General features: G+C 39.9%; 1 protein-coding gene across 1 annotated transcript in view; it reads right to left on the reverse strand.

Annotated features, from left to right (window-relative positions):
- LOC144536096 (rho GTPase-activating protein 44-like) overlaps positions 1 to 14,370 on the reverse strand; it is a 94,425-nt gene that overhangs the window by 17,828 nt on the left and 62,227 nt on the right. Inside the window, 7 exon segments of the mRNA XM_078279033.1 lie at positions 3,051 to 3,213; positions 3,216 to 3,230; positions 3,331 to 3,422; positions 4,446 to 4,559; positions 6,779 to 6,859; positions 6,967 to 7,048; positions 12,948 to 13,059. Coding sequence (XP_078135159.1) covers positions 3,051 to 3,213; positions 3,216 to 3,230; positions 3,331 to 3,422; positions 4,446 to 4,559; positions 6,779 to 6,859; positions 6,967 to 7,048; positions 12,948 to 13,059 — 659 coding nt within the window.

The raw sequence follows: 14,370 nt of genomic DNA on the forward strand, positions 1-14,370 counted from the left end.
CAAAGTTTCCCTAAAGTATACAAGAAAATCCTCCAAATATTAAAGACAAATGTGAGAGGTTTCTCACCACTGCAGTGTTGTTAGTTAGTCTTAGAATTTCATATTCATGGTACATAGAGATGGTCCGATACCATTTTTTGCTTCCCGATACCGATTCTGATACCTGAACTTGCGTATCGGCCGATTCCGAGTACCGATCAGATATCAGTGTGTCATATATTTTATTATGTTTTAACAGCTGTATACTACTATCCCTGTATGGATGTGATATTATTTCTATCTTTGTTGTCAGTCTGGCTCAGGTTAAACTCTTTGTGAAACATGAATGCCACAGAACGTTCTTTTATTATCCAGTTTGACAGTCAGTTATAACAGAAAAAGAACATAAATAAACTACTTTAACGTATTTTTTCTTTAGGGCTTTATTACGTGGTATCGGATCGGTGCATTAACTCCAGTATTTCCCGATACCGATACCAGCGTTTTAGGCAGTATCGGAGCCGATACCGATACCAGTATCGGTATCGCAACATCTCTAACAACTTCTTAACAATATTATGGCCAAAAGTATGTTGACACTCTTCTTTTGGAAGAATTAACATCTCATCTAACTCTCGGCAAGAAAGTAAATAAGCTTCCACATTTTTGTGTCCATGGAGCATTAAAGGTTTAAAGTTATATTACCTAATTTGTTAGTGCAGCAAAAATAAACTGTCACACTATGCACTTTTTACCTGCCTTGTATATGTAACCTTGTGTGTCCAGAGACTACCAATAAATTATTCTCACTGACCAGATTAATGTAGAGGGTAAGTGCAGTACAGTGTGTCCAGGTACAAGGAATGATTTTACGAAATTACAACGGTTTTATTCCTCACAGATCCCCTAGAGCAGCACATTTAAGTGTCTCTGAACATTAACTTTTAAAAAGGGTTGAGAACTACGTAACATTTTTAAATCCAACTTTCACAACTGTAAAAACTAAACGAAATCTAAAATCTTTTGTACATAAAAACCTCTTTCAAAGGCAGCCTCACTGTGCTGATCCTGCTGGATCTGGAGAGTGTGTTTCTATTGAAAGCTGAGCTCTATTGATCAGATCCAACATACACACTCTCTCTCTCTCTCTCTCTCTCTCGCTCTCTCGCTCTCTCGCTCTCTCGCTCTCTCGGTCCAGGTTTAATTAGCTGGGCTACTTGTGGTCCCAGTGCTGCAGAGCTCAGCCGCAGGGCCTGATAAGTCCAAGGGTGTATTAAAGCATTAAAGAAAGAGAAACAGAGACAGACAGAGGAAAGAGAAAGAAAGCCACTGACTGTTTTTCAGCTAATCCTCCGCTACAGCTTGAGGATTCAGTCAGATTCCTCATTTCACAGACTAAATGTAATCTCCTTCTTTCTCCTCTTTTTCTCACTAGGCTGCAGATAAAGAGCGATACAGTATTCTATCTGTCCACCTCATAGTGAAACACTGAAGTCACCTCTCGCATGAAACGTGTGTAATCAGTGGGGAATTCTTTCACTCTTACATCACATGTCCCATGACCCTGTCAAACAGACAGTCACGATAAAGACTTTACATGCCTCAAAGTAGCCTTGTCTAGGATTTTTCTTTAAAGCTAACTTGTCAGTTAGGTTCCACCTTGAATGAAGCTGTAGGGACACCACAGCGGTAGAGACAACAGCTGATTGATTCACAGGCAGAGTGACATGATTGTGTGTGGTATCACTGGGAGTTTTAAGACCAGTTTCCTCTGACTTTTTGTTGGATTGTTGGAGCAGTTTTTATCTCACAGATCTGGTTTAACTGTCATCTTTCACGTTTTGCAAGCATATTGAACTCTTAATTGGCAGCTCATTTGGAAGCGGTAACAGCAACAGTTGACAAAAACTACTCAGGCAAAAAACCCTGCTCATTTTGGGACATTTTAGCTTTTTTGGCGAGAGTTAGATGAGAAGATCGATATCACTCTTACATGTTTGTCTGTTAAGTACGGAGCTAGAACCGTTAGCCTAGCTTAGCGTGAAGGCTTTCTGGAGTAGGAAACTACAAACTTGTAGTTTTTACATTTCTGTGCTCGTAGGTGGTGTTTGGGTATGTCTGGATAGAGTTAGGCTAGCTGTTTCCCCCCCGTTTCCAGTATTTATGCTAAGCTTAGCTAACCTCCCCCTGGCTTTAGCTCCAAACTTAACACACAGACATGAGAGTGGAATCAATCTTCTCATCTAACTATTGGCAAAAAAGCTAATGTGTCCAGTGGTGGAAGAAGTATTCAGATTCTTTACTTAAGTAAAAGTACTAATACCACACTGTAAAAATACTATGTTACAACTAATTAAGTCAAAGTCTTGAATTGAAAATGTTACTTAAGTAAAAGTATGTACTGTAAGTGTCATCAGGAAAATGTACTTAAAGTATTGAAAGTAAAAGAACTCGATGCAGAAAAATCCTCACATTTTAGAAACTGGAAACGAGCCAATTAGTTCTGTCACTCAACTAAGTGTTTAATGGTCTAATCATTTCAGCTGAACTTGTAGGCCGTTATATTACTGGCTAGTTTCATTTATAATAATACATCAGATTGTATAAACTACATGTGTTTTGTGTGCAACAATCTTCATTTGTAAAGTAACTAGTAACTAAAGCTGTCAGATGAATGTAGTGGAGTAAAAAGTACAATATTTCTCTCTGAAATGTAGCGGAGTAGAAGTAGAAAGCGGCATGAAAAGAAAAGACTCAAGTAAAGTACAAGTACCTCACATTTGTACTTAAGTACAGTACTTGAGTAAATGTACTTAGTTACATTCCATCACTGAATGCCAAAATGCCAAACTAATTCTTGATTCTTGGTTGATGCTAAAACTGATCAATGAAAGACTGTCTGTGCAGTGGTCTTTAGAGTAATCTGCAATGTCACCTAAAAATCTAAACACTTACTCCACCTTTCCATCTCTCTGTAACTGCTTTATATGAGCCTGTACTTCGTACATTGTCTGTTACTCTGCAGCTAAATATGTTTGAATGTAATCCCAGTAGAGATAGAGGGGTCGTACCCGTCCTTCTTGTAGAACTCCAGCATCATGTTGTCCGTGGCGACGCTGAGCGGCCGTCGACTCTGGTCGTTCTGCTTCCGCTCCATCTGCTCCATGTCCGGAGACGGCATCGAGCTGTAGTTGGAGTTGTGGTTGGTGTGGACCGGGCTTCCGTAGTTCCCGTGACGTTGAACTCGATTTCTAAGAAAAAGGACGGGATACAGAAACAATTCAAAGAAGAAGTTGATTGGGAAGAAGTGGAGCCTCCCTTTCTATTTCCTCTTGTGTTATCCCTCCTCACCTCCAGGGAAGAACCAGTCAGCGTGCTGGATGATGGGCTCGATGATGCCGACGATCTGCAGGGAAACTGTGGTCATCATCTCTGGGATGTTTCTGCAGCGGACAGAGAGGAGACGTAGAGCATTGTAAGGATTTACACTCAGGCGGTGATTAGCACATTTTCATGATATTACAGAACCATTAAAAGGAGAAAATTAAACCATTTCAGAAATGTTGGCTATTAAAATACTAATTAGAAGTTAGAGAGAGATAAAGAGTTTGTAAGATTTACACAAAGATATAAGGGAGGTGTCCTTCACCACTTCCAAACTGCTTACTAATCATCATCACGAGTGCACTTAATGATAAAAACGTCTCCTGGATGTGGCCGGGTTGGCTCAGTGGGTAGAGCAGGCGCACATATACTGAGAGGTTTATGCCTTGACGCAGAGGTCCAGGGTTTGAATCTGACCTGTTACGATTTCCTGCATGTCTTCCCCCTCTCTCTCTCCCCTTTCTCACCTAGCTGTCCTGTCAAATTAAGGCGGAAAAGCCCCCCAAAAAAAAACGTCTCCTGGAGATATGTTGGAGCCTTGTGCCTATTGGTCATTTTGTTAATAGCACAGAAAAAGAAACCGAGCTGCGATGAGCGAACGCCTGTGGATGCAGAGTCGTTCTCTTTTCTAGCTTTTCTTGCTGAAGAAAATATATTTCTCTTCTTTCCCCTCAAATTAACCCCCATAAATCTCACTGAAATGACGCAGGGTCATACAAAACAAGCAGCTCCTATAGTGCAAGCGAAACCCTCATAATTAATTTAAATTCTAGTGGAGATCCCAGAGTTTCAAAAGATAGCAAATATGTTAGGTTGAATTTAGGAAAATGTAAAATGACATTTGGACTATTTCTTTCTGATGTGCAGGTGCAGTTATAAAAAAAAACATGGCTTCTTCATATCATCATATAGCTTCCATCAAAAACAAGTTGATAGACAATATATATGATACATATAGCCTTTATATAAGCAGGTAATCTCATTAAGATACAGATCTATTTTGCAAGAGAGACCTTTGGACAGCAGAGGGAAAGAAAAACAAATAGAGACTTAATAAAGACTGTGCATCTCTGCTGTCTTACCCTTCGCTGTGCATCCACAGCAGGTTCGGCCCGAGGACAATAGCGATGTTTCCAGGCGTCATCTTGTTCACATCCTGGTCTTCGGTCAGTTTGGAGAGGAATTTGATCAAATACCTGTTAATACAGATACAGGAACTCGGTCAGTCGATGGAAAAACATTACTTAAAAAGGACTTCAAAGTATATTCAACTTCTTTAGGAAGAAGAGAAACATCATAGGGGTTCAGTGCCTCAGCAGCAAGTGATTTCAATTTTCTGTCACAGTCTGAAAATCTGACCAGAAAACAGCTGTTTTCAGCCCTGTTTTACAGGAAATCCAATGTGTTTTTAAATGGTTTATTTAACTTCAGAAGTATTTAGGTATAGTATTAAGTATATAAGTTTATCTGAAAAATACAAAATGAAAACAATTTTAGTAGTTTAAAGTAGTTTTCATTGGACTGCTGCGATTTATAAAACTAAAAGTGCGTCAGTGCAGGAAGCTTAGCAGCTAACAGATATGGAAGACACTTAATTTAGTCAGTGAGATCACTGTCCAGGTTAGAGGACAGTAGCTGTTGATACTGAGCCAAATGTAAAGCCACATTCCCACAGATCTACTTCTTCTTTGTCATGTTTTCAGTAGGCTATATGTGTGAAAATGAGACATGTAAAGTAAATAACTTGGAAAGTAACAGAGCTGTAATCCAGGCCCTGCTTTCTTTAGTTTTAAATAAGATAAAATCCAAGACTTAGAAAGAAAACTGTGCTTCCTCAACACATGAAGCATACTGACGTTATTATTACAGCAAAGTATTATCACTCTTTTTCGTTTCAGTACATTTTTTTAAGATTCAAAACTGTGGCAGTGTGTTTACTGTGGCTCTCCGAGAGCAGCCGAGCTGAATGACTCATCCTGAGGTTGAACTACAGTTGAATGAACACGAGGCAGCTCATTCCAGCAAGCAGCGATCATCTGGACAGGCCTGACAGGTCTTCTCAGAGGAGGACTGTCTAAAAATATGCCCTATTTGTGCGATTCGATGATGACACTGACAAGTGCTGCAGTATCTCTGCTCATTCAATTTCTCTCCTGTCCCGTCTCTCTTCCTCTTCTACCTCGTCGTGCCTTTTGATCATGAGATAAACCCTTCAGCCAATATCCGCAAGTTGCCTTAATCCAGCAGAAAATACAGCAACACATCGGCCTTATGGCCTCTTTCTCACACTGAGGTTTTCTTTCTGACAGGTGTCAATTAGAAGGAAGCTTAGAGTTTATATGGATCAATGGCAGGGAGTTTATTTCTATAGCTCAATATCACAAATGTACAATCTGTGCAGCATACGACATCTTCCACCCTTGAACCCTTGTTTCAGATAAGGAAAAACTCCCCCCAAAAAAACCTTTAACAGGGAAAAATTGGAAGCAACCTCAGAAAGAGCAACAGACGAGCGATCCCTCCCTCAGTCCCTTAAAAAAAAGCTGGAAACTGCTCATAATTTATGATTTGTTAAAAGGTCCCATATTCTAAAAAGTGAGATTTGCATGTCTTTTGTTATTATAGAGCAGGTCGAGGAGCTATATAAATACCGTGAAAGGATAGCTCAATCCACAGAGAAATGCAAACAGCCCGTATTCAGAAACTGTGCCTTCAAACGAGCCATCAGGACTTCTGTACGATTGTGATGTCACAACTTTACTATATATAGGTAGAAAGTGCCGCTACAGTGCCGTTACAGTCATCCCCCTGCTGCAACGACCTGCTTTTTCGGGAGAGGATCTTAAAGAGACTAAAACGGAGCGTTTCAAACAAACAGTGAATACAGGTATACATTCAGACAGACAGTATGAGAAAAATAAAGTGTTTTTTGAAGATTAAAGCATGTAAACATGTTCTTGTAGGAACTTAAAATACAACTATGAACCTGAAAATGAGCACGATATGGGACTTTTAATGATGTGGAGCAAGAAATGAGAAGGGAAAGGCCATCTGCAGTCATTCGGAAACTATCGGGAGCATGACTGATGTGTTAAGTATTGAGTCCTGCCACATTAAGATGCCACGGCATCTCATCTAATTTTATGCTACTGTAAGTAATTTGTCTTGTTGCAGTGAAATGCCAACTGCAACTACAGAGTGGAACAGTTTGACTGGGCTTACTCTGCCAGTCGTGTTTTTTACTTTTGAGAAAAAAAGTCTTATATCATATAATTCATGGCATATTAGTCATATTTACCACCACAACTTTGTGCAACAGATGATGTCTATCTGAAGTCTGACTAACATCAGGGTCCAGGAGTGAGGAGGAGGAGGAGAGGACCACAAGGAGTGAAACATAGAAACAGCAACTCACTTAAAGTTGTTGTTGTTGGCTGGGGGTAGTTTCTCACAGGCGTTGAGGAGAGCCTGCAGTCTCTTGTCTTGATCTTGAATGCTGCAGAAAAGAAAACAGAGGTTGAACATGTAAAAACTTAAAGATAAGGTTCAAAAGAAAAGCACCACTGATGTAACAACAATGTGATGAAATGAAAAGATACAGACTTGGAGGCCTGGATCCAGTCGTTGTAGAGCTCGTATGTCATTAACGGCTCAGGAAGCTCCCGCAGGTAGGACTTCAAAGCCCCTGGAGAGAACAAAATAAAAAGATGAATGCATGGGACCAATCGGTCCCAAAACGTCCCAGTTAGATAAACGCCGTAAACGTATTCAATGCAAATCTTTACAATGATTCCCCGAAAGAACCATGCAGGTCTGCCTTGGTGCATGATCCACATTTTCTTTCAAACTTGCCATTTTCAGCGTGTAGCGCGCTAGCTCGAAGTTTGTTGTTGCGGAGGGGATTTTGTAAAGGGATTTTGAGAACGGCAACATGCGGAAAGCGGAAGGTGAAGGGGCAAAGAAGGCTTTATCCTGGAAATCTACTTCCGTTGATCCAGACTATGTCGTGAGTCACGACTCTGTGCTGTCCGTGTAGTTATTTTTGATGCCGTCATATTGTTTAGCTGTTATTTACTATGTTGCAAGGGCATCATCAAAGTTGTATGCACAAAAACATAGGTACATGTGACTGTAAAGTTGTGGTTTTATTGGCTGAATTACAAATACACTGCATGCATAAATTGGCTTAGTAAGAAAATCACATACAAAAAATGTTGTGAAAATTTCAATTAACTACTTGGTCAATTTCATCCGGAATTCTGTCCAACAATATAATTCAAATGAAATTATTTCGCATAATCAATTTTGGTAATTAATGAAAGATTAGAAAAGTGCCAACATTTGGGTGAGCTTTCCTTTTGGAAGAACAGTATCAGTCTCTAGCTCTGACCTGAAGTTTTCAGTATTCACTTTGTCATTTCACTGAGTACTTGCATACATAAAAGAAACAAGAAAGTGTTTCTTTCAGTCAGTTTGTCATCAGTGCAATTCAAAAAAACAAAAGTTAAAATGATATCTAAAATCAGGGTTCAAAATTAGCGAGCCAAATGCTGGTGTGAAATATACAAGTGGCTGCTGGTAGATTTGCTTCACTCACCAGCCCAATGGTAATCTTTTGAGTGGCTGGTAATATTTGAACATTCACTACGTGAACATTTGGCTGGTGGATGAAAAAGTTACCCATTTTGAAGCCTGTCTCAAATAGAAATAAAAAAACTATTCAGACAGAACCATCAATCCATAACATAGGAACAAGTATTAACCTAAAGCTGCCTATAAATCACTACTTCCACCTAAAGTCAAGAGCAGATACTCTGCAGCATGACCCGGCCTTATCTCTACATTGTATCTTCTCAGGTTAAACTACAGTTTCCCAAATCACTTGATAGGCAACTTCATCTGAATGCGATCACACGCTCAGTTTTGCATCACTGTTCATCTATTAACAACCAAGAGGATGGATTCTATCAAACACACATAAAAATTAATTAAGAACAGAATATATTTTTGTTTACTCAAATGAAATTATGACTTGCATGATAATAATTTCTCTAAAATATAAAGTTTATGTGCACAATTGATTCCATAACACTGCTATAAAACTGCATTCAGACCGACCCACTTGTATACAACACACACATTTAAAAATAAACTATCTTTGAACACTATTGGATCAGAACTAGTGGGTGGTAGTGTAATTTTCCAGTGCTGAGGAGGAAGGCGACGGCTGACTGGGCTTCTCTCTGACTCGTCTTCTTTTTCTCGCCGGTCTGCTGCGTTCATTTCCCCCGGGAGTGCGTGGGATGGATGACAAACAACAAAGTCAGGGCATCCCTCACAGGGAGACAGCTTGGAGGCTGCTGTCGTTCTGTCTGAGTGTGTACGTGTCTGTGTGTCGGAATCTGTGTGTATACGGGCGTGTTGACGCTTGTTTGTGCTAAATAAACATATTAAATGTGGAGGAATAATGTTGAAACTACAGTAGACCGCCTCCTCCTATTTACAAAGAAAAGCCTGCGGCTTCTGATTGATGCTGATGGAAGATGAACCCCCTGCACACTCCCACCCTCCCACATCATGACCACCATCCCCAGTGGGACATGCTCACAAATTAGATTTGCTGTTGGAGCTAACCCACTTTAATATGGGATCATTAGAGAGGGATGCGGCCTCGACTGAGATTCATCTCTTTCTTTGTCCACATGCTCCAGTGAACACAGCTGGCTGTCTTTGATATTTAACAAAAGGAGCATATTGTTCCTGATGGGTCAAAACGTTGTATCTCCAGATTTTGTGGTTTTTATCACTGCACTGAGAAAGTTTCCAATGAGTTTGACAGATTTAAAAAAATGAAAACTTTTGCAAAAGAGCAAACTTGAGGCACTCACATGCAGAGGAGCAGGAGCAGTCTTGTATAGTACAGTAAGTACTTGAAAGCAATACTTGAGTAAAAGTATCTTACCAGAACATGACTTTGGTAGAAGTTAAAGTCACCTTTTAGAATATTAGTTGAGTAAAACGTTCTTGCAAGTAACGAGTAACGAAGACGCTGAGGGTAAAAGTATACATTTGATTTAAAATTTTCCAGAAATATAAATAACGAAGTAAAGTACAGATACGTCAAAATTCTACCTAAGTACAGTAACGAAGTATTTGTACTTTGTTACATTACAATACTGAGCAGGAGTGTGTGGCGTTTTGATTAAAAAGCATTCATTCATAACCTAGAAATCTAGACCACCCTAGCGGCAGCAAATGTAATCTGCAGCCAGGGTCGTCTAGCAACTCTCCGTTGGCTTGCGAGCTGGAAAAACTAAATTCTGGCCGCGCCAATCACATCTTGTATAGAGTAGGTGGGCGGGCTTATGGCTGCTGCTGCTGGCAAACAGCGGTCTTTCGAATCGGCTTTGGAGTTCAGCTTTTCTTTGAGAAAAGAACAAAGAACGGCACTGAAGTCATTCTTAAAAAAGGAAGATGTGTTCAGAGTTTTGCCAACCGGATACGGCAAAAGTTTAATCTATCAACTAGCTCTGCTAGCTTCTTCGTTGCTCTGGTTGGTTGTAGCACTATCCTATTGCGTGCAGAGGGAATTTGAAAGACAACCGTTTATCCCGCCCCTCGGATTGAGCCCAGCCAATGGGGAGTTCCCAGACCCAACATCTGGATGTGGGTCTAGCTTGTCAGGCTAATTCATTCAGGTTTCATAACTGGGAAATTGGGACAATGGGTAGATGATAATAACCATTTTTGTATTCTTATTTTAAAACACAAGGTTCTTTTCTGTGAACTTTGTTCTTGTTTCAAGTCATATTCAGCAAACTCTTAACAACACACACTTGTCCTGAATCCCGTCAATCAGAAGGCAATTTGAGATGCCATCCCCAGGTCTGGGTATAAATACACTCCAAACCCTCAGTTGCAATGCTTTATGTTCCTCTTCAAATGTTTTTTTTCTATTGGATGGTCCACAGTTCACTTTGTGTTCAGAGACTCTTTCCCTTTAGGCGTCTTTGTGTGCGTCCTATGTATGATGTCTATGTAATATCGCGTTGATATAAACCACAAAGGTGGAGTTAGAGTTGATCGATTCTCTGGTTGCATCAGTTTTGAAATGAAGTAATATTATATTGTTGTAATGAAATTGGAGACATGAGCTGGGAGTCAACTTTACAGTAATTATTCTTTTACGGTTGGAAAAAGTTAATTAGTTTGGCAGATATAAAAATGCATTGTTCTCAACTTTTTCAGGCTCTATGGAAAATAGTTTTAGCTTGTTATTTTGGAGATATAAGGCTTTCATCTGACAACAGCATTACGCAGCAGTCAGCTCCAGTAAAAAGACAAGCGCCATCCTGGAAAAAAAAAAAGATCAATAACAGCACCATAAAAGCTTTTCTTTCTTTTGTAGTCTGTCGTAACTCTGATTTAAAAGCACCTCAGTACCAAACAGACAGATTGTTTGGCGCAGAATATGAGGAATCTGTCTACTCCCAGTTATATATGGAATTTATCTCCAGACATGTTTGTGATATTTTATTGAATATCAACAGAAATACAACTACAAAATGTTTGCTTTTCTTGCTGCTGACTCTCATGTGTAGCAGCCAGAGGAGCAAACTGAATCCTATTCAAGACTTAAAAGGACAAATCTGGCGCAAAATGAACCTAGGGGTTAAAAACACATGTGTAGGCCTACCGAGTCGACCGTTCTCTGGGATTAGTTTCCATGCTAATCGAATGTGATCAGTTTTATCGCAAACTAAACTAAAGCTAATTACCTTACAACGCTAGTCGTTGGGGCACGGATAAAGTAAAAAGAAATCATTATTTCTATACAACTAACAAGGCTCAAAATAGCACCACACTTCCATGGTAGCATAATGAGAGCCCCCAGTCGAACGACGAATGGCGTGCAACGTGAGCTGAACTGAATGCACGTTGCACGGCGTTCGTTGTTCGACTGATCATGACTGTTTTCGCAAGATGGCGCCCGCCTGTATACGTGAACGGTACTGTCTTTATAAACTTTTTAATAAACTGTCTGTACACTTACAAAGTTCTCAATGCTTTGGTTTACGTGTAGGGACCCTCATTATGCTACCGTGGAAGTGTGGTGCTATTTTGAGCCTTGTTAGTGGTATAGAAATAGAGATTTCTACTAGTGATAACTAGCGTTATAAGATAATAAGTGGTTGACTGATGTCTTATTAACCTCTAGGTTCATTTTGTGCCGGATTTGTCCTTTAAAGTCAACTTTTCACTCTCATAACACTTTCAAATGAACCTTTAGCAGAAAATTCACTGCTGAGGTTTACGGATGACAGCTGCAGAATACGTAACATGTGCAGGAGGAATTAACATCACAAACACAATATATTAGGGATGACTTTGAAGCAAGAACCCACCGGATCATTCAGCAGCTTAGTAATGATGTTTGAGTGGAAGTGAAGGTGGCGGGGCAGATGTCTCAGTCACACACGGAGATGTACAGAAATTAGGATTCCTAACGAGCAACGGGTGCCAACTTATAAAGCTACCCCTGCGAGGCAAGTTTCACATCCTAGACAATGGCAATCAGTTAGGAAGCTAGGAGACAGGAGAAGGAGGGGGGTGGGGAGTGCTGCACCATATGAGGGAAATATGCGATATGCAATAACATTGTTGAACACCGCAATAACGATATTACATGCGACAAATAAACAGATATCAAAGTGTACTGCGTTCTGCATTTCAGTACTCTGCTAAAATACAACAAAAGGCTTGTTGAATTTAAAACTCTGAGGTCTAACGGCATTTTTAGATATCTTCTTGAATTCTCCTTTTTTTTGATAATGTTTTGGACATTTTAGGCCTTTATTTTACAATTAACAGCTGAAGACATGAAAGGGGAGAGAGAGAGGGGGAATGACATGCAGCAAAGGGCCGCAGGTCGGAGTTGAACCAGCGGCCGCTGCGTCGAGGAGTGAACCTCTATATATGGGCGCGCGCTCTACCAGGTGAGTTAACCAAGCGCCCCCTTGAATTCTCCTTTTAAGGGTATTTGCATATTACCCGATCCCCGTGTGTTTCACATCAAAATGTTCAGAACAAACTCAGCTTTCTGTACAGTGATGCCCTAAATTGTTCCAGAGCGATGTGTAAAGAGATCATTTGGCCCTAAAGCTAAAATATTTCTCAAAACTCTTGTGAAAACATACTTGTTTGAAATTAGTTTACAAAAGTGTTGAGTTCGCCAAAGTAGCATAATACAGAATATGAATTGAAGTGTGGTCAAACATCGCTTGGACTCACCGGTGCGTCTTTTGTCCACAGAGGTTTAAAACAAACATTCTATTATTGAACAAATTGAACATTGAATTGAATATAAAAGGCACCACTAAAAAAGAATGACAGCTACATTTTAAAGTGCCGTTTTCTACTGATATTTTCTTAAACTAACACAAAGAATCTCTGAGTGTCTTCCGCGATATGTCGCAGCCTTGTGCGATGTGTTAACTGCGGCAGTAGATATCGCTAAGACGATAAAAAAACAAACGATGTATTGTGCAGCCCTAGTGGTGGAGGAGTTGTTGTGGAGAGCTGACCTGCGATGGCGTGAGGGTCTGCAGAGTACTCCTGAACATCCATCACGCCGCAGTCCAAAGACGCCTTCAGCTTCTTCAGTTTGGAGGCCGACGGAGCGATTCTGAACAAACCCTGAGACACAAAGCATGACGACACGAGTTCAATTCTCCATTCAACTCTCCCTCAGTAACAGACAAGAAATGGAAACCTTGAAATAAAGGCGGGATTACTGATACACAAGGGCTTAACACCTCTGATTGGTGGAGCTTGTTTGGGGCTGAACGTAGCCTAAAAGAATAATCCGCACACTGCTTCAGTATCTCGCCCCCAACTCTGTTTTTATTTTTATCGACAATGTTTCAACCAGAAGAAAACTATTTGTATCATGTAGCATTAACATGACAAAGAGTCTACAGCTTTGAATAGGCCTACTTTACAATATTCCTAGATAGATTCCTTAAATTAAATGTTGATTAACTTTATAAGAAATCATTTTTGTGTGTTTTTAGGGTTAGGGTAAAAATCGTCAGATGAGCCAAAGACAATGGTGGAAAGTAACTTAAGTTACTTCTCAAGTACTGTACTTAAGTAAAGGAGACCGGGGTTGGTTGCAACAGTTATTTTCAGTTTTTAAAAGGTCACAGAATAACCCAAATATTTGTTTCCTTGACCTGTACTCATCTATGTTAACACATCTGAAAGTCAGTAATATTTCAGTTAGTATCAAAAGTAAAAATCTGTGGACTAAACATATTATAAAATTATGTTAGATATATTGGAAGTATGTATTATTTTGTTGAAGTATTTTAAAGGTGCACTATGAGTTCCTGTGTGGTTTCAGCGCAATTTCATTTTTTGTCTCAAGTGGTAGGCATCTCTCCTTGATCCGCTAGCTGCCTGCCCCCTGAACACACCGTGAAAAAGCCCGGTCTCGGGAGACAACACAGGGGTCGTAAACGTCAAACGAACACTAGAGGCACAGGCTGTGCACCAAAATACAACAAACCACGTTCCAGCCAATCACCGACAAGATTATTCAGGAACCGGTATTATTCACAGTATCGGTACACTGTTGGAAAAGTCCGTAGAAATACGGGCTAACATACTGTGTTAATATGAAGGAATTTGGTATAATGATTTTTCACAGGTGTTTTTCCCGTATTTTGATTTTTGGTTAACAGAAATGTCCATAAACTTAAAGCTATAGTGCGTAGTTTCTGTCTCCCCCATGAGGAATTCTAAATAATTACAACAAAACTGCCGGCGTCTACATGATACAAGCCTTCTGTGATCGCGCCTGTTTTTTGTTAAATGCTTTAGCGTAAAATCACATCAACAATTTACACATAGGGGCCTTCAGTTACTTCACATTCATGGAATAGTTTTCTTCACAGAGCAGATATCTTTGTCTGTCATTAGGGAAATCTTTTTTATGTGGATCGT

The sequence above is a fragment of the Sander vitreus genome, chromosome 21 (genome assembly GCF_031162955.1).
Source record: "Sander vitreus isolate 19-12246 chromosome 21, sanVit1, whole genome shotgun sequence".
Lineage (NCBI taxonomy): Eukaryota > Metazoa > Chordata > Actinopteri > Perciformes > Percidae > Sander > Sander vitreus.